The sequence below is a fragment of the Drosophila tropicalis genome, unplaced genomic scaffold (genome assembly GCF_018151085.1).
Source record: "Drosophila tropicalis isolate 14030-0801.00 unplaced genomic scaffold, ASM1815108v1 contig_845, whole genome shotgun sequence".
NCBI lineage: Eukaryota > Metazoa > Arthropoda > Insecta > Diptera > Drosophilidae > Drosophila > Drosophila tropicalis.
The window spans coordinates 880,837-906,827 of NW_027173338.1; the positions used below are offsets into that span (position 1 = coordinate 880,837).

Sequence of the window (25,991 nt, forward strand, 5' to 3'; positions counted from 1 at the left end):
CATATACCGATTTCCTCATACTTTTCTTATATAATGCAATATTTGTTGTTGCCTTGTTTCCTAGCTATAATTCCGAGAAACAATTCCTTGGCAATTATTAATAAAAGTGAGACGACAAAACTAAAACCTTGGCCCTGACACACGCCAGCAGGTGAGATGAGGCGCGTCTGGCACACGACAGGCGGAAAATTTCCTTTTCTTTTTGGCAATTGGGCGATTAAATGACATTAGCTACGACTAATTAATTGCAAGGCCAAAAATACTATACCAGAATACAGAATGAATCCTCCTCCTTCTGAGCTGAACACTCGCACTCTGCAATGTGATTTCCCATTTTCGATTTTCTCACGACCTCTGGCCAACAAGTTGTTGTGCTCTGTCGCTTTCTCTCTCTCTCTCTCTTCCTCTCTAGGGGTTAGATGGGAATGGTATACTCACAGCAAGTGAAAATTTTATGACCAACGAAAACCGACCACCTCAGTAGTTATAGTTTCCATTTTTCTTTGCCTTTTACTACTTTTGCCGGGATTTTTACGACCCTATGGGGGAAAAACTCAGCTTAGCGGGTGTTTTCATTGAGAACGTTTCGGTTTTTCTTTTTTCGCTTTTTTTGTGTTTTTGGTGTGAAAAGTGTTGTCAGGGAAGGCGCGTGGATTTTCCCAAAAGAAAAAAACAAAGATACGATACGATTTAAATAGATCTAGAAAACTTCGTCCAACTAATGCCCTGGTTTATTCTTCAACTTGACAATGAGGTTTAAAAGAAAGTGAATGAGGAACTTCTAATTAATGGACAAATTTCTAATCATGTTTTCCATTTTAATATTTTCATTGGGAGAATTGAGAATTTTCCATTTAGATTATTTAAGCATTTCTATTCATTCTATTTCTTCTTTACTCATTGAGCAATTTACCTAAAATGATTTGAGTTTGAACTATTTGTCTTATCAGATTGAATGGAATTTAGAATATACTCATAACTCATCTTGAGCAATTTAGCTGAGATTTGGATGTGAGCCACTTGACTTGGTTTATTGACGCCTACATAGGGAAGACATCTGCCCTCCCCTCTACCCTCTTTGGATCCATCTCCATCGTAGCCAAGCAATTTGCAGTTAAATTGCAATTAAAGTTCAACCTAAGCGTCAAACAAAACAGAAAAACAGACACATGAAAAAGAGAGGAATGAGAAAGGGGGACAAAAGTATGTCCATGTCCAGTTTCAAGTGTTTTTTTTTGTTTTTTGTTATTTTATTTGTTGCTCGCATTTAATTGAAATGCCATTTACCAGGCGGACTGTTTTTGTTTTTTAGTTGCACATTTTTTTTAATTACGCTTTGTGGGTCGCCATGGGTTAAGACAGGTTAAGCCTATACCAAAAAACAACAAAACAACTTCCAAACGCACACAGAGAAACAGACAGACAGTCAAATAGACAGAGAGAGAGAGAGAGAGAGGGAAGGCGACCTGCCTAATGCCAAATATGATATTTTGGAATTTCAATTATTTCTCAGTGCTGTCGCCCAAATGCAATGCTCTCGCCGCATGAGTGCACAGTGAACGCTCGGTCCAGCCTGGCAGTCGGTGTCAGGCATCTTTCAACCCACTGTGCCGCAGCGACGAGGTTGTCACATGTTGAGTTTTTAGTTGAAATTGAAACCCAAAAGCCAAAACCCAAACTCAAACCCAAACCGTCATTATGAGCTCTGAGGCTGACCGAAGTCCGAATTCATTGAATAAATGAATGAATGAGTGAGTGAGCGAACAAGTGAAGGCAGCAGAGAAAAACCCCACAAAACAATTACCTAGCTTTAAGACTTGGTTTTCTTTTATATCATTTTGAGGCTTAATGCTTTCAGAATTAGTTTAATGTTTTTGAAAGTAATCTATCTTAGACTTAATCAAGTCCTATAAATCACATATAAAGTAAAGTTTTGGTTCGATACGACTCAAAAAATATGTTCCTTCTTCTACTACTTATACACATATACAACTTGAATGTACTTTCTAAATTGAAATAAATATTAAAAGATGGCAACATTTTCGATTCATACCTAGTATAATGTAAAACTATTGACAAAGTTTTCAACTTCTAGGTAAGAGAAATAACTTTGATTAAAGGTTTTATCTTTTCAACTTGTTTCTTATTCGAAGCACACTCCTTAAGAACTGATATTTTCCCATAACTCATCAGAAAATTTGTTATTTTCCATGAGGAACATTTTCTCCATTGTCTGTGTTTGAATGCAGCAATAAATTTTTCTTCAATAAATTTTCAAAGTTTGACAGTTTAAAGTATACTTAGCCACCAATCCATTCATTATTAAACTGCATGTTATGTCCTATATATGATTTTTGTATATATAAGAGAACTTAAAGGCAACCGGCGGCAGGCATTTCGATTATCGTAAACAAAATTCACATTGTAAACATTGACACATAAAGAAGAAAAACTAATAAAACAAACGGCAGCAGCAAAAAAAAAAACAAATGAAAAATCAGGGCAGAGCCCCATTGGGAAGAAAACTTTTTCGAGGACAGGATGTATATTTCATTTATGCCCCCATCGATTGATTCTGTTGAATGTCAATCACAAAAACAAAAGGCCAACTCTTTATGATATGCTCGAGATGCTGTTGAAAGACACGTATCAAAGGACGAACCGAATGGGCTATTGTATTCAATTCGAGATACACACACATACGTACGTAGTATATGAAAATGTTGTGAAAAATGTCTCTTTTGGAGAGACTTTTCCCAAGGTCAGTGTTGCCGCCTGCTGTGCTTGTGCTTGGCGCAATTTTTCATTTGTTTTTCTTATCGTTCCTTTTTTTCTTTCTTGTTTTTTCACCAATTTTTGTTTTTGGCACAAGTTCTAATGCTTATTTTTAGATAAATTGTAGACCAAGAGTAGCGAATGTGTCTATTGGATTTTCATTTGTGTATATATTTTAAGTATATTTTTCTTTTTGGTGGCCACAAAACATATTGAGTAAAACAATCAAGAGGAGGCAATTGAATGGGATGATGCACTTTATTGCATATTCAAACTATATTACTTAATGCAAATTTGCAGTGGGCTATAATAATGAATACATTAGATTAGGTCGATAATTGTGTTTTATGCTTAAAATTATTTTAACAAAGATATTCTCGTTAGAATTCTCGTTAGCAAACGCCTTTAAAAATTTATGAATTAACGGACAAATTTATGGTAAAACAAAGTATTTAAGTTCTCATTCAAAAATTTAGTATGAAATCTCAAAGGTTTAGCGATTCTAAGTTTGATCAAAAATGGCAAAAGCACTAGACTAGACAAGAAATCAGATGAGAAATTTGTGAATCATAATTCAATCGCAAAATCAGAAACATCAAAAATATATATTTAAGTATTCAAACAAATAAACCAATATCAAAATATAATTTATCTTTCGAAGAAACATCTGAAGACATTTTGACATTACATTTCTATATTTACTCAAGAAAAAACCTCAAATTTAATTAAAAACTAGAATATGGCTTTACTTTTCCGAGTAAATGATAATATTTTTATTACTTTTAATAAACAAACATAAAACTCTTATATCAAATAACATTTCAGACCAAACATACCTCATTTGAGGTAGAGTAATGAAATATCTAATGCCAAAATAATGTTTTTTGATGTGTGGCAAAAAGTTCTAGGTCATACGTCATCCAACATATGAACATATGTGTTTTTCTATGTGATTTTGTGTAGACGTAATGATTATTAAGTAAGCTTAAAATTGAAAAATGCGACGCAAAATGTTGAACAAGTTGAAACCGGTTAGAAAGTCTTTGAAGATTCGCACAATGCATTTCTGCCAAGAAGAACAACTCACCGCCAATGCCCTCATCGTCGGCGTTCTCATAATCACAGGTCTGAAGAAGGAACTCATTAGATGAGTTCATAATTTCATTTGCCAACAAATCAATATTTACGCCGCCCACTTTATGCTCCATACTAACACACACACACACACACAGGGTGACTCTTTAGTGCACTTCCGCTCTATTTGTTTGAATTTCGCACACACACACAGGGTGACTCTTTCACTCAATTAACGACTGCATGACAATTCGATTTTAATTGCTTGGGACAATCTCACTTGGGGCATGTTTAATGACCTCTTCACGGGTTAATTTCTGCACTGCGAAACATTTTTTTTAATCGAAAATCAATTTCGAATTCTATTCACAAAACAGCGCGCCGAAAATGACGACGGACGACCACATAAACTATGTGTACGGACTCACAAAGTTCTAAACATAAACTGTTAATGAATTTAATTTTCAAACAAAAAAATACAAATAAAGAGGCGCGCGCTCTATACAAAATACGACGAGCATTTTGCTAATTGTGGCGTCGATTCCACCATATGGTGGATTAATATCACGATCGCCAAAGGCAACAAAGAGGCATATACATACACTGAAAGAAAATTGTTTGGAGGGTTTTTCAACAAACATTTGAATTCACTTCTTGTCTTTTAAAGCTATTTCTAAGTAACTAAAGGTTAGTCTTGGACCCAACAAGTTTTATATATCTAAATACCAGGTAAAAATCTTGAATTTGCTGTCTGAATATATTTAACTTGTTTACAAGTTCTAACCTTGATTTGAATTGTCTTTAAAAATCAGTGAGAAAATGGTTTTGGGTCTATAAATTTGGTTATAAAATAGCCATCCGAAAGAAACATTCGTAAATCTTTTCAAAAGAAAAAACTTAATTAATTGAAACATACTGTGAGAATAATCTCCATAGAAAGAAACTATAGAATTCAAATTGAGTTTTGTGGAAATTTGATAGTTTTTATGATAATTTTTTTTTTACGCCAAAATTTTGATTAATTTTAACATAATTTCGCAGTGCTTTGTGTCTTAACTGGAAATTTCCACTGAGGGCAAAATTCAAATCATTATTGTTTTGGCAATTCACTTTGTTACGGCCTGGGCATAGACAGAAACTTCAGTAGGCAACCCCCCGCAGTGGGTTATAATTTTAATAATAATTTCATGGAATTGTGCGTGTTGGAAAATTGAATAATTTATTATTACTTCTCTCTCTCTATGCAGAGTCTTTCGCCCATTTGCCAATATGTGGCGACACTTCGTGCTTGGACTTATATATGCGAGACGATTTAACACATACAATTTATTTAATTTTTACAATGTCTCCTCCCCCTTCCTCTTTGACTAGTTGGAGAGAAGTCTACACTGGCTGTCTTTCTTTCTACTTGCCCACTTGCGGACGCGCAATTAACACTCGTTGACAAGTTCACTAGGCCATGGATGGCATGGCCCCATAAGTATAATAATTATTTATACATATATTATTACTATTGTTGTTGTTGTTGTTGTTTCGAGTTAAACCAAGAAAATGTGTTGTGTGCGTTGGAACAGTAGCAAAAACAACAGCTGTCTATGATTTTGTGGTAAGCATTAAATTTTGATTTATGTTTGGGTCATTAATTTGACAGAAATACACACACACACACTCACACAACCCACCCACTCTGTTCTTTTCTTTCTTGATTCTTTTTTCTCGAGTCTCTTTAGTTGGTGTAAAATATAATATTACGCATACGCCTCCTGCACTCGCTCGCTTGCTATAACAATTAAGTGACCTCCCCTTTGGGAATGCTTGGAATGACAGACTCTGCTTCGCCATATTACATCTGAATGTCTCCAGAAGATAGTCGCTTCTTTCTCTAGCTGACATCATACTTCAGTTCTCTGATTTTCTTATGAAGAGAAAAATATGAAATTACACTTGAAAAAATACTCAACAAATAGGGAAAGAATGTTTTTTTTATTGAAAGCATTAATTTGCAATAATATCAACTATATTCAAGTACATTATCCTTTGAAAAAAATAAAGTAAAAGCTTTTAAAATCGTATAATAAGCATTCTTCGGCTATGCTTTATCAATCCTTTAACTATTCTAAAACAGTTGAGGAAAACTGATAATATGTATTATAATTAACCCTCTAAGCCTTGACAGTTCTTAATAGTTTTTAATTTAAACTATTTAACGTTAATTTCTTTTTCAAATGATTGAAGAACTGGTTGGTTAAAAAAACTTTAGTGTTCCGCTTTTGAAACTTATTAAAGTTAAAGTGAATTTGACTATCCATTAAAGTTAAATCTTAATTTCGCTTATTTACTTTTTGCTTGTATTCAATTGTTGTTCGGTTTCACAACGGCACACTTCCAATGCAAGCAACAGGCACACGACCTTAATTATGACCACCAAGCCGTCCAAGCAAGGTTGCATACAGTTTGTTGTTCACTTGTTGCAAGTTCAATGCAAGTAGCTCAACAACATTAGTCCCAGTTTGCTTATCTCTTTCGATATGCTAATGTGATTGCGCTAGCCTACGCCCATTGTATGTTCGAGTGACCAGCAGCAATCGGATAAAACTTGGCCAGCGGCCAAAAATAATCACTACAAGTTACACTACACAACAGCAGCAGCAACTTGAGACTGAGAGGAGTAGTCAGAGTCAGTTGAGTTGATCAATCAAATCTGATTACTCTGACGCTTCTCTCCGATGCTTCCCCAACTTGTTGCGCTTTGTTGCACAAATAATGCTGCGGCTTCGGCTGCGGCTGCTTGGGTCTTGCATTTGATCTGAATTACCGTTAACACAAAGAGTAAGTCTGCACTTGACTTCATTAGCTGCAGCTGCTGCCTGCCAAAGGCGTCTGCTACATGTGGTCACAGTTTGTTAAATTCAAAAAGCTTCCAGGCGCAGGCAGGCAGCCCCCATATACCGTTAATTAACGCAACTGAGAGATTTAATTGTTTTTTGGTTTTTTTCGCTGGTAGGCACATAAATTTTTGTTTTTATTTGCGCAGCAAAATAGGTCAATAAATTGAAAATTTTCGAAGCAAAACCACTTGAAATTGCCAAAAACCAAAAGGGAGGAAATGTTCATTAAAATTATAAACTAGATATACATATACATAAACAGATTGGTGATCTATGAAATATATTTTTGTATATAAACATAAAATAAACAGATTTGTGCTCTATAAAATGTAAAAAAAGGAAATGATTCAATAGAAAACATTATTTTGTATCTTTTTAAATAGTTTTCTTTTTCAATAAAGATGTTGAATGAAGTTAAAACATTCGTTTATACATTAGAAGATATAAACTGAAATTATAAATTTAAATTTTAGTCGAGACTAGATTTTTATCTGTTAACAAAGTTTTAGAATGAAAATTTAGGTTAAATGTATAAAATAGGTATGTCTTTATGATCTGAGAACTCAGTTAAATTGAATATTTCTTAATTTACTTTATTTACTCATTTTCAAAGGTCCCTAAACTAATATACAGTTTGAGAGTCACTGTAAACAAGCAGTGTATAACAGTTTCGAATGAACTGCGCATGCTTGTCTCTCATAGTCGCTTCCTCTCCCTCGCTCTCGTGGGCACCTAATGAGTGTCAGTGTGTCAAAGGACAAAAACGAAGCATGATATATACAACATTATGCAACTTTTATGCTATGCTACCACTGAGAGAAAGTGACTGAGAAAGTCGACTTGTTGTTGTTGGGGTAGCTCTGGCGATGAGTCATTGTTTATTATTGTTACATTTGAGTGAACGGACGGGGTGGAGGGGCTTCAGTTGGTTGACAACAGCCCCCAAACAGAGCACCAACAACAGTCATCCAATTGTGGCCAAGTACAGACACACACTTGGTAAAAACACGCATATTATGATGAGAGAGACATTCTAAAAAAGCTTTTGTAGACGGTAAAAATCAATACATGGTCCATTCGACTGTGGCATAGGGGCCGGCAAAAAAAAAAACAAGATACATATGTCGTTGTCTCTTCTGAATGGACTAGCCATATTCTTGTTGCGCCTAAAAGAGGGACATGCGCAGAATCCAAAGTTGGGAAAGTGTCAAAAGACTCTTGATTATTCAAATGAAAATGGCAATATGCTAGCTTAGCCTTATCTTAACAGACAACTTTGCTAATTTTAAATGAGAAGTGATTTGGTCTTACACTGCTCAACACAAATTGGGAATAGGAAATGCTATGCTTAATTGCAGATTCCCAATTTAGGCTAGAGTCTTTGCTTGATAAGGACTAAATATGGTCCGTACCCTATGTCAATGAAGTTGAATATGAATTTTAACTAAAATTTTAATACTTTAAATAAAACTAGAGCACTAACAAAACCTTTCGTTTTGGTAAACAAGTTTGCTTAAACTTTTTGGAGATTTTTCGCAAAGACTAGAGCTTTTGATTTAAGTGAAATTTGGACAAGTAATTTATGAGATTGTACGAGTAAATAATTAAGAGTATTTAATTGATTAATGTAATTAGTGAATCTTTTATGAAAATAACGACATAAAGTCAACGAAACACAGACTCGTTGATTAAAGTCTACTGAAAAAGGACACAACGATTGAAACAGTGTTGAAGTTGTCGCCATGATAAGGTATTTTCGTTCATAGTGGGGTCTGTTAACCGACTTTTCATTGCAATTACACATATTATAATTTTTTATATAAAAATCAGATATGAAAACAATTACGTTGAACTTTAGTAGAGTAGTGTTTAGTCTTCCATATTAACTTACTATCTAAAGTTTGGTTTAAAAACTATATACTAAATGAACTCCAATAGTTCACAACAAAATACATAAATTTTGATCAGTAATGATCTGTTATATTCATAGAAATATATAAAGACAATAATTGTAATTACCCTTATCGAAACGGAGTATAACTTTATGTTTCAGCTCTAATTTGTGGCTGTCAAATACAAATTTTATCTCTAATTTTATGGCTGGTAATTTTCAAACAAAGGTGGCTATTATTTTTGAAATTGATAATTGACAATCAACTTTATTTAAATATACTAAAAATAATCGCTTCAGCTTAAAATTTCTAATTAAATTGGCTTAACTTTCAATCATGGGGAGTCATTCCATTACCATTTTCGTTGTGTTAACTGAGTTTGGTAGACTTTGGCAAAAGAATTGTTAACTTAATTGGGAAACCAAAATAAATATCAAGTGTCTGAAAAATTGCTGATATCTCACGTCTTTAACACAAATGACTTGCGCAAATTGCAGAAAACTTTTGTAATTAAGACATCGATTGCTCCCATATGTATGCTTATATAGTGACTATATAGCTTTCGATGTATAAATGTGTTTCACTATTAAGCCAAAAAGCCATTACTTGACAAATATGAAGACAAGTTATAAATAAAAATCGGCTTTAAAGCAAGAAAAAAAAAAAAAAACTGCTGATCATTAAACAAGACCATGTAAAAATCTCTAAATTTTGGTATTAAATAATTTAAACAGTTGTTTGAAAAAGTTTTCTGCCTAGGGTAATAGGTCAGCAAAAAACAATTTGAAAACTATCCCAAGATTCGCATCTCTCCCTCCCGCTTGGTGTCTTTGTTTGTTGTTAATAAGAAGTTGGCTTCCAGGCATTCAAGAAGAGAATTCCCCCCTACATTGTTCTCAAGAAGCTCTTGAAATGGGTCAGAGTCAGAGTTGGCTATGCTAATGATAATCACGACGAGATGATGTCTAGCCAGAGAGATAATGTTTTTTTTTTTCTCTCTCTACGGCGAATTAGCAATTTATGGCATGGAGAATTGATTTTTCCCTTGGCTTCACTTACCGGCGGCAGCAGCTACTCCAGCAGATGATGCTGCAGCTCCTCCTCCTCCTCCTCCGCCACCACCCCGTTTCTTATGATCTAACAAAGATGATTTCTGTTTACGTGGCAAGCGAAATGAGTTCCATAGAAAAGATGATGAATTCGTGCCGGACGTTGATGTTGATGCCAAAGTGGATGTAGATGTTGATGTTGAGCAGCAAGAGGAAGAGGATAATTTTCTGTTATATGAACGATATAGATCCAAATCGGTGCCAGTGGCAGATGCCTTCTTTGTTGGTATCCTTGTGACTGGCATCGCTTTGATAGATTTTCCACTTAAATTTTTGTTGTTTGCATTACTATTGTTGTTGTTATTGTTGTGATTGCTGAGCAACTTTTTGACGCCGCCACCAGCACCACCCACTCCAATGCCACTTCCACCTCCTACTCCTCCTACTCCACCACCACCAGCACCAACATTCGGTGTTATAACATTTTTGCCATATTTCACTTCATTTGGATAATCTTTGTAGTTATATTTTTTGGTTTGTACATTATTTTTATGATTTTTTAACATTTGCAAACGAAACTCTTTCACATCCGCGACACTTGGCAATGAATATGTTGATATGGAAGCCGTTTTGGAGCCATCTAGATTTTGCGATGAACCATAGAAAAGTGAGACAAATTCGTTGAGACCCATTTTCAACAAAAACAAAATTGGCCAAAGAGCACGAGCGCCTGCGCAATAGTAATCAACCACCAGGCAGTGCCTGTCAAACTATGTCCACATATGTATCTCTATGCCTATATCAGACGCTCTCTCAACTGTTATACCCGCAGTCATCAGACACCGCACACACACGTCCGTTGGTTTGAAAATGCGGCGCGCGACTAACTTTACAAGCCAAACTCAAAAAAATGGGGGAAAAACCACACAAAAGATCGGAGGAAACGGCCACAGCCAAGAGCGACTTCGACTTCAACTTGAAAGCCACCACCACAAGGTACAACACCACACACAAAAGCTTCAAACACACAACTTATGTAAAGTGAAATGCGAAAAAAAACTGTACAAAAAAATATGTTTCCATTATATATCTCTATCTAAGCAAAAAAAGTTGGCACAAAGAAAATATAGGTGTAATTATGGCAGAAGAAAATGTAACGACAAGGCCTACAAATCGTGTGACAGACTAACATAGAAAATGATCATCATTACACTCGAAAGCTATTTGCAAAACATTATATTAAAAAAATATTAAATATATTTTTATGAATTAGTTGTTTTACTCAAAAGGTAAAACCAATTTATAAATTAAGCCAGGATTAGTGCAATAAAAATCTTTAACTTTATTTGGTATTCTTATTCACTCAACTTGTTATCGGAATATGGAATATCTATATACATATACAGGTTTAGCTTTTCTTAAATCGATTTCATGAAGATCTTGTCTAACATTAAAGGCTGCTTATGAATTTATTTGTAAATTCGATTGGTTACTTTATCTTTAAAGAAAATTGACTCGATTTCGATACCAACTCAAATTTTTGACGTGTCATTTATCTGCATTTGGCTTGAAATATAATAAAAGTTAATGGTCAAAAGCTCTTATACATTTATTATAATATTTACTCTAATATTCTTAAAAATCAGTTCAAAAAACTCAATAAATATAAAGAGAAATCATGTTGTTCCACTCTGATGATTCAGACAGTTTGTGATATTCTAAGTTATAAGACACAGAAAAATCCACAACATGGAAAAGCTTAAAACAGAATTACGCAATATTTGTGTTTACCCAAAATGAGAGAAATAACAATATTGCTTAATTAACAACAAAAATAAAGAGAACTATTAAATGCATTAACAAAGCGCTTTTTTGTGATTGTCCCAAATAAGTTTTGTATATTTGTATTTATCAGCAATAAATGTAAAAATTTCACAAGTTTAATTCGCATGACAAACACAAAAGTTAATACATATTTATTATATACTTGTATAGATATATACACGATATGTATTTATGTAGATAAATTTATGCAAAGAAGCCAAAGCACACGAAACTTTTGACTTAAGTAAACCAACCAAATCCAAAGACAAACTAATATAAAGAAAACATTGCATAAAGTGTCTGAAGTCTTTTTTTTGGGTCTTTGTGCTTGTGCAATTATTTTTTTTTCTTTTCATTTTTGAATATTTACAGATAAAGCGTGAGAATTGCGTTTTATGGCAAAATATTTATGAGTATAGGCGGAAAATTTTATGGATTAGTATTAAGGGGGAAACTTTCCATATTTTGTTTTTTTTTTTTGGTAGCTCTTATATAAAAGAGACGTCAAAATATTCCGGAAGCTAACAACTTTAAAATAGTTTTGATTATCCTCCCCCACAAGGTAAAAGTAGCGAAAGTCAATGAGTTAACTGGAAGAGTTTTTTATTTCAATTTGATGGTTCATTTTCTGTGAGAAACTTTATTCTTATTTAGCAATCGGAAAATCATTTTAAACCCACTCGAAGGTTCATGTCACATATTTTAAATGGTTTAACATTTCAATCAAAAATTTATAGAAAATACAATCTTTTCCGTCTTACTTGTTTGTTAATGGAAAAAAAGTAATCCATATCCGGCATTATTCATTGTTTGTCATATTTTTTGCTTGCAAATTTTTTGTTAATCAATTTCAAATCATATAATTAATGAAACTTTGTGGCATTTATTTGGGTCAAAGTGGTTTATTCAGTTTGCCTCTAGGCATTTGAAAGATTTTGCTTGTCGCTTGGTAAAAATTCAATAAAATCTCTAAACTTGGCTAGCAAGCTTGATAAAACTTTATAGTGCTGGCTTCTAACTGGAGCGTGGCTTTTAATGAGCTAGCAGCAGTTCTGTGTTTTCTTTTTTCGGCTTTGTTTTTTGCATACTCAAATGGCCAGAGCTTTTTTTTTTTTCTTTTTTGCTGGCCAAGTGTGACGCGAAAGTCTTAGAGTCTCTACAATTACCTACGCGATGTGACGGCTCTTTTTTATTTTGTCAACTTTTTCTTCTTTTAATATTAAAAATTAAAAAACACAAAGAAATTGCAAAGAAGACCGCCCCACAAAAATAGCAAAAAAAAAAAAAATAGAAAGGGAAATTGCACACAATAAGTGAAAATTTTAATCAAACACAAAATTAATTTCAACGAAGTTTAGTTACTCTTGCTCATAAACAGTTAGAAGGCCTTTTATTTCTTTTGTTAAATCATTTTTTAAGTGCAATTTTAATTATAATAAACTGAGCTCACGACAAGGGCTCGTTAAGATTAATGCAAGTTGACGGATTTTCAGTTTGGTCTATTGGAGTTTGGACTTTTTCATGCATTAAACAATTGGGATAGTTTGTTTTATATGACAAACTGAAAGTTACTTCAAAGTTTCTATGAGGTAGAAAAGAAAACAATTCGTCATAAATCGATAATAACTTTTTAGTCCTGTAAATGCTATTCCTTTCCTTTGAAATTATTAGGATACTGTTTTCCCTTTCATTTTAAACTTTGTGTAATTAAAATGTTTGTTTAAATATTTCAAAATGTTTCTAAATGTTTCAGAGCAAAACACTTCAATTGTGGAAACTTATGAATGAGTATATATGAGTATATGACCCACACTCACAGGTGTTTGCCACACAAAGCACTTGGATTACCTTGCCACGGCATCCACACCTAACCCCCTCTACCATTACTTCCCCCACCTCTTCATTTGCCGCCCCTCGGGCCCTCGCTTCGTAATGTCACAACTTGTTTATGCCGCTATACGCTGCTTGGCGCTTTTTTACAACATTTTTGCTTTGATGTTCAACGAGTGGTTGTCGGAGGTGGCGTTTTATTCTGAGCGTGTTGGTGTATGCTCCAGTGCATTCCCCCTCGTAGCAGCCGCCTTAACCCCACCACCACTCAATTTGGTTGGGCTTATTTGATGTTAAATTGTTCGTTAAATGTTTTGAGTGTGGCCCACATTGGGCGCCATAGTCTTCTCCTAGGCACAATATCATCAATACTATATACAATATTTATGACTTTAACACCGTCAACTGAAGAGACAATCAATTAAGTTGTCATTTAATTTTGATTGTCTTTCCATATATATATATCCCTTTTTCGTGTGGTATATGGGTTAGTAAATTGTTCCAATGACTTAAAAACCCTTTCTTCTGGTCAAAAGTATTTCTTTTACTTTAAAAAGTATTTCTTTTACTTTTTTTACTGAAGAATATCAGAATTGGCAACCATCGAATTGGCTTAACCCTTAAGTTTGAGTACATCTGAATAAATCTGAATAAATATCGAACCAAAGCAAATTTTTCCACTTTTAGGTTTCTATTCCAGATTCCTGTAGGAGAAATTACAGGACATTAAGATAGTCGATTTCTTTTTTTTTGTCATAAATGATTTTTGTTGTTTCACTTTGTATATTTGCTGATGGGTGTTTGTCTGTTTGGTTGGTTGGTTGGTTAGTTGGACCGTTGTCGGTTTGGCTTAAGCCTTGCCCATTATTTTGGCGGCTTGTTTTCACTCTAATTTATTGCCTACACACATCAAGTTCATTGATTTCGTTGTCGTTTCGTGGGCCGTCTCGGACGCCCATCTCTTTTATGGCCTTTTTTCACGCTTTTACTCAATTAAATTGACAAAACAATTATTTATTTATTTATATATCTACATTGTGTTTTGTCAACGGCACGCGTCAAGCTTGATTTTAGTTTTGTCTGCTATGACCCGTTAATTGTTTTGTGAGTGTGTGTATAATGCAAAAAGTTAATGGCCGAATTGTGGCCATATGTGAAATCAAAGACCCAGGCCAACACCATCAACACGCACCTTTCAGTTAAACACTTTTACTTCTCCATCATGCGTAACCAAAAAAAAGGAGTGAAAAACAACTACAACTACAACAGCCAATATCGTAGGGGATATTATGATCATTACCATTGAGTTTGCAATTCATTTTATACCCCACATGGTCCATTGCATTGCAAAAAGTGTGGTAAGTTAGAGGGAAAGGTACATTTAGGTCCCCCTTTTTATTTCTTTGACAACGTGTGTGGTCCTCTATCTCTCCATGTGAATTTGATTACTTACTTTTGAGAAAATGATTAATTGTCATTGGCTCAATGGTTGACTTTACCAAAGTTTTTATTTAAATATAAGATATTTTTGCTATTAGAGCAATATACTTGTGTTCAGATCTGATAAACATAAAACCAAGATTAGTTGAGGACTTTACTCCATAAGAAACAATTTTCAAGGGACTCGATTTATACAACTTATTCGTATATATGTATGTACATATGAACTTGAAAAAAAGTCTATAGATATTTACATATATGCAAATCCTGGACAAAATTTAACTCAAATGTTACTTCAAAGATAACTCAAATGTAGTTCAAACTAGATTCGTAATAAGTGTCTTTCATTCAAAATTTGTCTTTAAAGGTTCTTGCATCAAAGCCACTTCAATCTATGGCATACTGATTGAATAATATTTTAGATACATAAAGCAGTCTATTCGACGAAATTGAAAGTCTTTAATTAACATTAAGGTACTGCCATTAGATTTGATTTGGCAGTAATGTGAATTAGTTTAGCCACACACAAAACTTATTAGCATGATATCGGGACATACCTTAATGACTACTTTTTGTTTTATGTTGTGGCAAGTTGTATCCCTGAGAAAATTGAAGAAAGGTTTGACAGAGAAGTTGGAAATAATAAATATGCAATCATTAGCAAAGCTCTCGGCCACAAAAACTATTGAGGCACGTTTCTGTCTAACTGAATGTAACTTACCCAAATGTCTAATTAGTGGCATTAATTTTAATTATCAAAGTTCGTTGATGCAACTTCACCATGAAAAGTTTTGCCAACCACACAAAAAGTGTCCCCAAAGAGATAGAAAGAGGCCGAAACAGACACGAAGAGGAGAGGAATAGTGAGAGGTAGTTTAGGTTGATAGCGAAAAAGTGACTACTGATTCGTTGCGGATTGAGAGCAATTGATAACAAAAGACTCTTGGGCAATGCGTTAATTCGATTTGATATCAAAATATTGATCGCTCTTGAATTTTATATGCTTTCACTTTGCCACAAATTGATATATGTATGTATCTGAATGTTTTCAACTTACCTTCAGATATGCCCTCAGCCTGAGGCAAAATTGTTGTAGAGTTTTTAATCGATGTGGATTTCAGTTTGGTGGACGTCTGTTGTTGTTTACTGCTCTGAATTGATTTGTTTGTGTTTCCCTTGGAATTTGGTGATATTATTGTTGTTGTTGTTGTGGCTGTTGTCAGCGTGTTACTGTTCAAACGTTTCTCTGCAATTGACAAATAAAAAAAAATCAAATTAGAACAAAATTTAATAAATCTAAGAAATGCAATTAAAAATAAGTCAAATTTACAAAATAAAAACTTTTTTAGTTTTTCTAATTCATTTTCCTTGGGGTGAAATACAAACAAATTTACTTTGAATTGTAAAATTTGTGTACTTTTTCAGACAGCCTAAAAGTATGCACACATTTTTTTTTTCATAACTTTCAACAGGCTGTTAGCAGAATGATTTTATTTAACAGAGTGTAAAAGAACCCAATGAATGTCCAAAGTGCACAGTGGAGTGGACATTTTTCAAATGTCTACGCCAAATTTCATTAAGATCGGATGACTATATCATACAGCAGTCAGACAGGTAATACCCTTTTTCCTCAGCAGATATATTAGTTTGCAGATGGACTTGGAACGATTACTCACTGTATAAAGGATTTGTGTTCTGGCTGCTGCTCCTTTCTTTATTTCTTGTATCACGCATTGAACTGCGGCCCAAAAGCCTCTTGATAAACTTGCCGAAACCCATTTTCTCACTCACTGTGTCTCTTTATGAGATACACTCACTTATTAGTTACAAATACAATGAAAATGTGGAAAAACAAACGCCACGAATTTTGCTAGGGAAACCCTTTTTTTTTTTTTTTTTTTTTAATATTTTTGGTGATTTGCTAGCAGCAGCATCACAGCAAATTTCCGACTGATATTTGGTTTTGTTTATTTCTTCAGTTTTGTACTTATTGAGAAGTTAAAAAGATAAAATATACTAAGCCTTCTGCTTCAAAGTTTTTGCAAATCGAGTGACGTCACGATTTATTAACATATTTTGTGGTTGCTTTAAACACGATTTCTAAAGTATTATGATCTTTGTTTATTGTATTTATTTATATACAATACAACCATACTAAAACTGGTTGAGTTATCTTTGGGAGCAAATTAGATAAATTTTTACTTATTTCCAATGTTAGCTTATGCATCGGAATCGTAAGATCTTATTCAGAATGATAATTGTGATAATCTCAGAGTGCCACTGCATTAAAATTGTTGCTAATCAGATAGAACCAGGTCAAATCCAGTAGAGCAGTTTGTGAAAACCAATGGGCTAATCCTTTAGAAAAGTTAATATTGAAAAGATCCCATATTCATTCTTATATGCAAATAAATTACTCCAAAAAAATTAATTAGAATAATTTTGTGATTATTGTCCTTTTTTTTTGGGTGACAGAACAGTTTTAAAGGATATATTTTGATTTTTACCTAATAAGATTGTTTTAGTTTCAAAAGGAAGTCACCATTACAGTAGTCCTTTAGTCTTCATCGATATCCCAGCAAGTCAAATCGATAAATTTTCATTGCCATCATTAAAATGATATCGTTATCAAGGTTGATTAATCTTATATCCTTCAAAAATAAATAGTCTTAGCAAAAGTGAATATAAATCAAACTTTCAAATATGTTTTAAAACAAAATTCAATTCGAAATTATAAAATTGACCAACTCCTTGACTACATCCCGTACCAAGGTATCCATAAAATTCCAAGCTTGTGTCTTTGGTTTATCAATGCACTTGACTTTCCACAAGGCAGGGAGCGCAGCAAAAGAATACCCCAACACGAACTTGAACATGGAGCCATGTCATAAATTGACCAAATTAATGAATTCTTAGACTGAAACCAGTTTCCAGTTGCAGGCAGCTGGCAGGAGCTTTAACAACGCAACAACAACAAGATACAGAAAGCACCGAAACAAGGTGCAACATTAACGAAAACACCTGTTTCCATTATTATTATTATTTGTAATTAAAGAGAGTGCACAAAAGAGAAGTGAATAGAGGGAGTAAGAGTGAATGAAATCTCTTTCTTTCTCTCTGACTAACGATCAGCTTAAGAGTAAAACTCTTTCAACTTTTGTTTTCTCTTTTAACTTTTCTATCTCTTGTCACTCTGTGTTTTAAGAGAGATAAAAATACAGGTTTAATTTTATTTATTTTTTTTGTGATAATAATTAGCATAATTTGGTAGTGCCTTTTGTTTGCTTTTCATGCAACTTTTGTCTCTTGGGCCAAGTCTATTTGCCTGGCTGCCTGCCTGGCTGACCTCATGTTTGCCTTTTTGTCTCTGCCTTTTAAGATAACTTTTTTTTCTCTGCTGTTGATGCTTTTTTTTCTTCTTTTTTTTTACAAGTACTCGTGCCTGGTTTTCAATGCTAACCGCAGCAGCAACCAGAAGCCATAAATGGCTAGTACAAGTCTAGTCTGAGGCGGCAATGTCTCTAGATATATTCACTTCATGCCGAAAAAAGACTTACAATGTTACAAATGGCCAATGCCAGAAACGTGCACTGAACCTTGCAAAAACAGGGGGAAGAAAAAAAAACCCAAGACAATGTTTTAAAGTCGGAACATAAAAAACGACATCGCTAGAACTACTCAAGGGCATGAACTAACATTAAATAATTGACAATTTCCATTAGAAAAGACTATTAAAAAATTAATAAAAATCCATTTGGGAATGTTTTTTAAGTAATAACATTTTATGTCATGAGATCATACATTACCTAATTTGTTTTCTATTTTCTAGATATAAAATAAAGCTTTTTGTTATAAAGTAAAAAAATAGACATATATTTTAGATCTTTACATTTGACCTGCAGTTGGTGTAGCTATTTCAGGCCTGAAAAATCATAATTTCAATTCGGCTAGTTGAACGTTCACTTTGTTATTAGCATTGTTCTAAATTTAAAAATAATAGAGTCAAACAATTTGGAGTACTTCAATAACTAACGAGATACGTCAAAGCCTTTTCTATTGGAATTTTTTAACTTTTATTGAAAACTTTTGTTATGGAATGTCACTTAATTGTCAAACTAACTATGTAATAGTCTCTGTCTTTACTTTAGTCTTTTTAACTGTTAAGTAATTGGTTTAATCTAATGGACAACTTTTTAGAGTTATTGTTAGCCTAATTAACTTTAATAATTAAGACAAAATCACATTCTTTGCTCTCTTTGTTTTCTTACAATCTGTTCATGCTGTTGTTGTTTCATATTGATAAGCAATTACCATCGCCTAACCGGATCTCTCTCCTCATTTTGTCCATTTCATGAGTGGTGTGTGGGTATTGGGTAAAGGTGCAGATTGGCTTAATCTTACACAATTATGCCAATAAAATCGCGGTTTAGCAAAACACTCTTGATGACAGTGAATTGAAGTAAAGTTAAGGTAAGCGCGAGTTGGACGTGGGTTGGTCAATTGGTTGCTCAAAGATATTTATCCACTACGTGGGACTATTTCAGACACGTTTCTTCGCTTGGCCATGGTATATACAGTTGAAGAGGAGTGTTGATTGCCAATTATGTGTGATATGTAACGATTACGCAATGTAAGTTGTTGATCACTGAGTGACAAGGCAAAGAATTCTAATTGATCGAGAAATAAAACCCGTGTCGCATTTGTCTCTTCTCTTATCTCAATACTTTACTTGCGATAAGGTCAATGAGCTCCGAAGTACAGACAGCTGACAAAACGAGAGTCTCGAGCTGTGAGTGGAAAAGTCTTCGCAGATGTTGAAGCTTTTGCAGTTGGTGGATTAGAGGCAACATTATACCACAAGCATCGGTGGTTCAGTGGTAGAATGCTCGCCTGCCACGCGGGCGGCCCGGGTTCGATTCCCGGCCGATGCAAACCAATTTTTTTTTAATTATTAATAATTAATAGATTCAAATTGACGCTAGACATTTTCTGCTTACTTCTTCTTAGCCTTTATTTTTGTAATCTTTATCAGTAACTTGAGCAAAAGTTCCACTGTGCATCAGTTGTTTAGTTCAGATTCCATCAGGGTCAATGTCTAATTGTTGTAAATTTCATTTTTTTGCTTTAAAGTTTTTCACACATTTTTCAATACTTTATTTACATATTTTCCCGTGTTTTTGCTGTATAAAATAATTCTCTTTGGCATTGCCATGATAAAAATTCTACACAGAGTGCACAAATTAGTTTTAATAGGGAAATTCATTGTAATGAAGTTAAATTGCAAAAATGTATCTAAATTATGTCGTTAAGAGAATATGCTTTGCCGCCCCTTTCCGCTTTACGTTTCTTCTTTTCTGTTTATTCGCGTCTTTAGTTCTCTTGCCCTCTGGGTTATTCTATATATATGTACATATGTATATACACGAGAGGGAGTTAAATCAAAAGAAACTAATTTAAATGTTTTTTGCCCGCAAGTCAACTGATCTCAAGTGAATGCAAAAATGCGCGCATGCTTATTCAGTTACTTTGCATATGAATGAGAGAAAAAAACGGGCAGAGAAACGTGTTTTGCATATTCAAATGCGCCAAAAGTTATTATTGTTGAACGAGCTCACGCTCATGTTGTGTCTGGGGCATTTCTTTTGCGTGTTGGCAATTTAAAAGCAATTAAAGACATTGTTAAAATATGTATATAACCACCGCAGTATGTCTATCTCTTTCATATTATTCTAGAATGATCCGATCTGTGAATTGTAACGGACATTCTTTCATTTCTGCTTTACGTTCTTATTCTCGCTGCCTGCGCTGCAGCGAATATTCTTATGCATAAGTTTAGTCTCTAATAAACCTCTACTCGAATAGGTTATGGGCCCAGGCAGCAGAAAGTAAAACTGTGCGGGTTAGTCGGAAAGACTTGTAAGAGATTCGTTTTGTTAATTAAAGTTTGTGATTAACTAATTTGTTCAAGATGAGTACACAATTTTCAATCGAAAAACTAGATGGTGAAAATTATAGTGTATGGTCAGTACAGATGAAAAGTCTGTTGATTCATTCTGATTTGTGGTCGGTGACATGTGGTCGGTTAAAAAAAGTGGCGTCTGATACGGCTGAACAAAAGGAGTTGTTTGACAGTAAAGACGAGAAAGCCCTCGCAAGTATTTTGTTGTGCGTAAGTCCGTCGCAGATCAACGGTATAAAACATTGTAAAACCGCGAACGAGGCATGGGCAAAGTTGTCCGCGATTCACATGCCCTCCGGTCCGGCTAGAAAAATACAGTTGTTTAAGCAATTGTTGTATTCTAAAATGTTGGCTACAGACAGTATTCGAGAGCATTTGAATAATTTTTCTAATGTCGTAGAAAAGTTAAGTGAAATTCAGGAACAAGTGCCTGATGAAATGCTCGTTATAATTTTGTTGGCAAGTTTAAGTGATGATTTCGAAAATTTTGTAGTTGCCATAGAAACGCGAGACTCGTTGCCATCGCTAAGCGCTCTAAAAATTAAATTGCTTGAAGAGGGAGAGAGACGCAAGATTGGCGAAGTAGCCGAGAAAAGTGAGAATAAAATGTATTCGTCGCGTCAAGAAAACGGTAAAAAGAACAAAGCAATGAGAGAACCAAAAAACATTGAATGTTGGTTGTGCGGTCGTCGCGGGCATTTCGCGTCGAAGTGTAGTTCGAAAGAGAGAAAAGACAACGCGAGCGAAAAGAACAGTAAAAAATCTTTTTCGGTGCTCTCTACTTCTGGAACACGAATCGGTTTGTCGAAAAATGCGTGGTGTGTAGACAGCGGGGCTACAGCTCATTTGTGTGCGGACAAATCAATGTTCACGAGTATGCGTGAGCACAAAGAGAAAATCAAGTTAGCAGGCGACAGTTATATAGAAGCCGAAGGTTGCGGTACAGTGGAACTAATATGCAAAAATATCACGATCGAGTTGGTTGACGTGCTATATGTAAAAGACTTACAATGTAACTTTATTTCGGTATCAAAAGCAACAGAAAATGGCTTAAGAGTAATTTTTGTCAAAAACAAAGTGTTCGTTAAAGACAGTAACAATCGTGATTTAATGATCGCAGAGAAACACAACGGTTTGTTTTTGTTTGAAAGTAAAACAAAAACAGTTTTTGCTGCAGAAGCAAATGTAAATCAGCTGGTGAAATGGCATGATCGATTCGGACATTTAAATTTCGATAGTTTGAACAAAATGATTAAGCAGGATATGGTCTATGGTCTCAATGCTAGAATGTGTAGTACAAATGACCTTGTATGTGAAACGTGTGCAAAAAGTAAAATTTGCGTTAAGAAGTTTCCGAAGTTTTCGGAAAGTCGCTCAAAGGAATTGTTGGGCTTGATTCATACAGACATTTGTGGACCTATGCGTACAGCGTCACAAGGTGGTGCGCGCTATTTTGCAACTTTCATAGACGATAAATCGCGTTATGTATCGGTATACATGTTAAAGAATAAGAGCGATATTTTCCAGAAATTCCAAGATTTCAAAATTCTAGCAGAAAATCAGACGGGTAAGCGTATAAAAGCCATACGAAGCGACAACGGTCGCGAGTACCTGAGCGATGTATTTGAACAGTTCTTATCGAGTCATGGAATAAAAAGACAACTCACTGTTCCCCACACTCCACAACAAAATGGTGTGGCGGAGCGCGCAAATAGAACCTTGGTGGAGATGGCGCGAAGCATGATAGTGCATGCTGGAGTTGGCGAATCTTTTTGGGGAGAGGCGATAATGACGGCTGCATATTTACGGAACAGAGCAGAAACTGCAACTTTGCCTGACAATACTCCATACGAGGTTTGGTATGGGAAAAAGCCAAGCGTATCTCATCTTAAAGTATTTGGTATGAAAGCTATTGTTTTAGATAAAACTCATAAGAACAAGTTTTCAGCGAAAGGGAAGCAGCATATTTTGGTAGGTTACTCCGAGACTGCCAAGGCTTATCGTCTTTACAACCCTGTCAAAAGGACCGTAGTAGTATCCCGAGATGTCGTGTTTTTGGAGCACAAGTTCATGAAAGAGTTGGAGCACGGTCGAGAATCATCATGTGAGTCAGATGTGGTAATCTTTCAGCCAAGTGAAAAACTTGATTGCGAGCATAATGATGAAATCCAAGAAAAATCTGTGGAGCAGCAAATTCCAATTGTTGATGAGCAAAGTGGTGACGAAGAAAATGCTGAGGAGGAGCAACCATATACCCGAAGAGGGCCAGGGAGACCAAAGATTGTTCGCACTGGGCGTGCTGGTCGTCCACGAAGAGAGTACAATATGCTGAATGTACTAGATGCGAAAGACGTCATTGTTCCTACCTGTATAAATGAGGCATTCAGGTCAGAGCAGTCGGAAAACTGGAAATCAGCAATGCAGAAGGAGTATGACAACCTAGAAAACATTAGGACATGGAGTTTGGTTGATCTTCCTGCAAACAAAAAGGTTATCGGTTGTAAATGGGTTTTTACCACCAAACGAGATGAGAGTGGCAAAGTTCAGCGCTTCAAGGCAAGATTGGTCGCAAAAGGGTGTGGTCAACAATATGGAATTAACTACAAGGAAACTTTTTCCCCGGTTGCACGTTATTCCTCAATCAGACTGGTGATTGCGTTGGCGGTGGAGCACGAGATGCACTTGCACCAGATGGATGTCTCTGCAGCATACCTCAATAGTGAGCTACAAGATGACGTTTATATGCGACAACCTGAAGGTTTTGTCGATACTGATCATCCCAAGCGTGTACTCAAGCTACATAAATCGTTGTACGGCTTGAAACAGAGTGGGCGTGAGTGGAACCAAAAGTTGGATAGCGTTCTTTTGAAGATTGGTTTCGTTCCGTGTGCAAGCGAACCGTGTATATACACGAGCAAAGTCAATGGGTATTTATCTATTATTGTTGTATATGTTGACGATTTTATACTTGCATGTACCAGAAAAGACGACGTGGCCTACATAAAGCAGCTCATATCAAACGAATTTGATGTGGTCGACGGCGGTGAACTCCATCATTTTTTGGGGATGGAAATCGAGCGAGATGGCAAGACTGGCAATGTCTCCATAGGCCACAAGCAGTACATCGAAGGCTTGTTGCATGAATATGGTATGCAGGACTGCAAGCCGAACGCGACTCCTCTAGAGGTTGGGTTCCAGACGAAGTGCGATAGCGATGATTGCGGTCAGGTGGACAAGACACGCTATCAATCACTCATTGGTTCGTTATTGTATTTGGCGTTGACTACACGGCCAGATATAATACACTCTGTGGCTAAATTGGCGCAGAGAAATTCAGATCCGCACAAGGAACATGAGGTTGCAGCCAAGAGGGTATTGAGATATCTAAGAGGTACCTCAGATGTGAGACTCCATTATAGCAAAACTGGTGTTCCTATCCACTGTTTTGTTGATGCGGACTGGGCTGGCGATTGCAACGATCGGAAGTCGTTCACTGGTTGGTCATTCCTTATTGCTGGAGCGGCGGTGTCATGGGAATCAAAGAAGCAAAATCTGGTTGCCCTCAGTAGCACGGAGGCCGAGTACGTAGCACTTTCTACAGCAGCCAAAGAAGCGATATACATCAGAAAGCTGATCAACGAGATGGGATTCGGGCCGATGGCGAAGCTGATAATTTATAGTGACAACCAGAGCGCACAATGTCTTGCTAAAGATGCTAAATTTCATTCACGTAGCAAGCATATTGAAATAAAATATCATTTTGTAAGGGAAATGTATAAAGAAAATGTAATAGATATCAAATACATTCCCACAGATAGTATGACCTCAGATATATTAACAAAGAACTTATGTAAGGTCAAACATGTAAAGTTTACAGAAATGTTGGGATTAAAATAATTTTTGTACAAGATAGACTTCGCGTTGAGAAGGAGTGTTAAAATATGTATATAACCACCGCAGTATGTCTATCTCTTTCATATTATTCTAGAATGATCCGATCTGTGAATTGTAACGGACATTCTTTCATTTCTGCTTTACGTTCTTATTCTCGCTGCCTGCGCTGCAGCGAATATTCTTATGCATAAGTTTAGTCTCTAATAAACCTCTACTCGAATAGACATATTACAAAATACCATAAAAAAAATTGACAGAGCAAAACACAAAAAAGATACAATCTGCATCGGCCGGGAATCGAACCCGGGCCGCCCGCGTGGCAGGCGAGCATTCTACCACTGAACCACCGATGCTTCGTTGTGGTTCACTCGCCCAAATGGCTTGACAAGATTCTTCAACCACCAACATTTGATATTTAGACCCACTGTGCATCAGTTTCTGGCCCACTTTTATGGGATTTATGAGGTCATGAGAGAACACTGAGCACTCAGTGAGAGATATGAACGACTAATATGCCAAAAATATCAATGAGATAATGGAGTTTTGTTTTTCAACAAATTTTTAATTGAACATGTGGCAACTTCTCTACAAAGTGATGTTCCATCATATACAACAATAATTTATTGAGTCACTTGCCAAATGTTGGCAAATAGTAATGAGAACTTAAGACAATTTTTTTTGGTATTTTAAGATAAATTCTCATAAATTGATCAAGAAAACGAAAGTTGATTCAGATCAACAGAATCTTTGTAATCTATAACCATATCATAACTGAATTGAATTTCATATTGTCTAGGATAAATTTGTATACCAACCAAAATAGAACAAACTAAATCCAAGATTTTTGTATTGACTAAGTGAATGGGAACCTCTACAATCTATACCCAAATAATAATTAGACAATATGAAACGATCTTTCGAGAATTTTACCATAATTCACTTAACTTTAGGAAAATCGTCTTTCAAATTTATAACAAAGCTAGAAGAACGAAGAAAGTTGGCAAATTTAAGAAGCATCTCGATTGTTTTTCTAAAGCCAAAATGGATCGTTAAAACTTAAGCCTCGTTAGGCTTAAAGGACTAATAAATAAATTTTAGTTAAAACTAGAATATACATTTTTCTAAGGCCTCATAAAAATGACGTACTTAAGTCATGTTTTTACAATAAATCAAAGAATTCTTAATGTGGTCAAATAAAACCCACAGACATTGACTTCTTTATATTGTGATTGTGATTCCTTTATGTTCCTTTGAATGCCTCCTTTCACTTGAACTAGATAACCGAATTGATTGTATAGAAAACTTTTATAACTTTGCCATAAAAATTAAAGTACTAACTTAGTTTAATATTTATCTAAGAATTCTC

General features: G+C 35.1%; 1 protein-coding gene and 2 non-coding genes across 6 annotated transcripts in view; 1 reads left to right on the forward strand and 2 right to left on the reverse strand.

Annotated features, from left to right (window-relative positions):
* Positions 1 to 25,991, reverse strand: part of toc (toucan) — a 103,635-nt gene that overhangs the window by 10,979 nt on the left and 66,665 nt on the right. For 2 of the 4 annotated variants that reach the window (XM_068295271.1, XM_068295269.1), the window contains exon 5: positions 15,830 to 16,018. In XM_068295271.1, the coding sequence (XP_068151372.1) occupies positions 15,830 to 16,018 (189 nt within the window). Of the gene's footprint in view, positions 1 to 9,688; positions 10,386 to 15,829; positions 16,019 to 16,448; positions 16,629 to 25,991 lie in introns of those variants that run through there. The other 2 variants (XM_068295273.1, XM_068295272.1) reach the window with 2 other exon arrangements.
* On the forward strand, positions 19,633 to 19,703 carry TRNAG-GCC (transfer RNA glycine (anticodon GCC)). Its single transcript has one exon. It is a non-coding gene; the product is annotated as a tRNA-Gly (tRNA).
* Positions 24,908 to 24,978, reverse strand: TRNAG-GCC (transfer RNA glycine (anticodon GCC)). Its single transcript has one exon. It is a non-coding gene; the product is annotated as a tRNA-Gly (tRNA).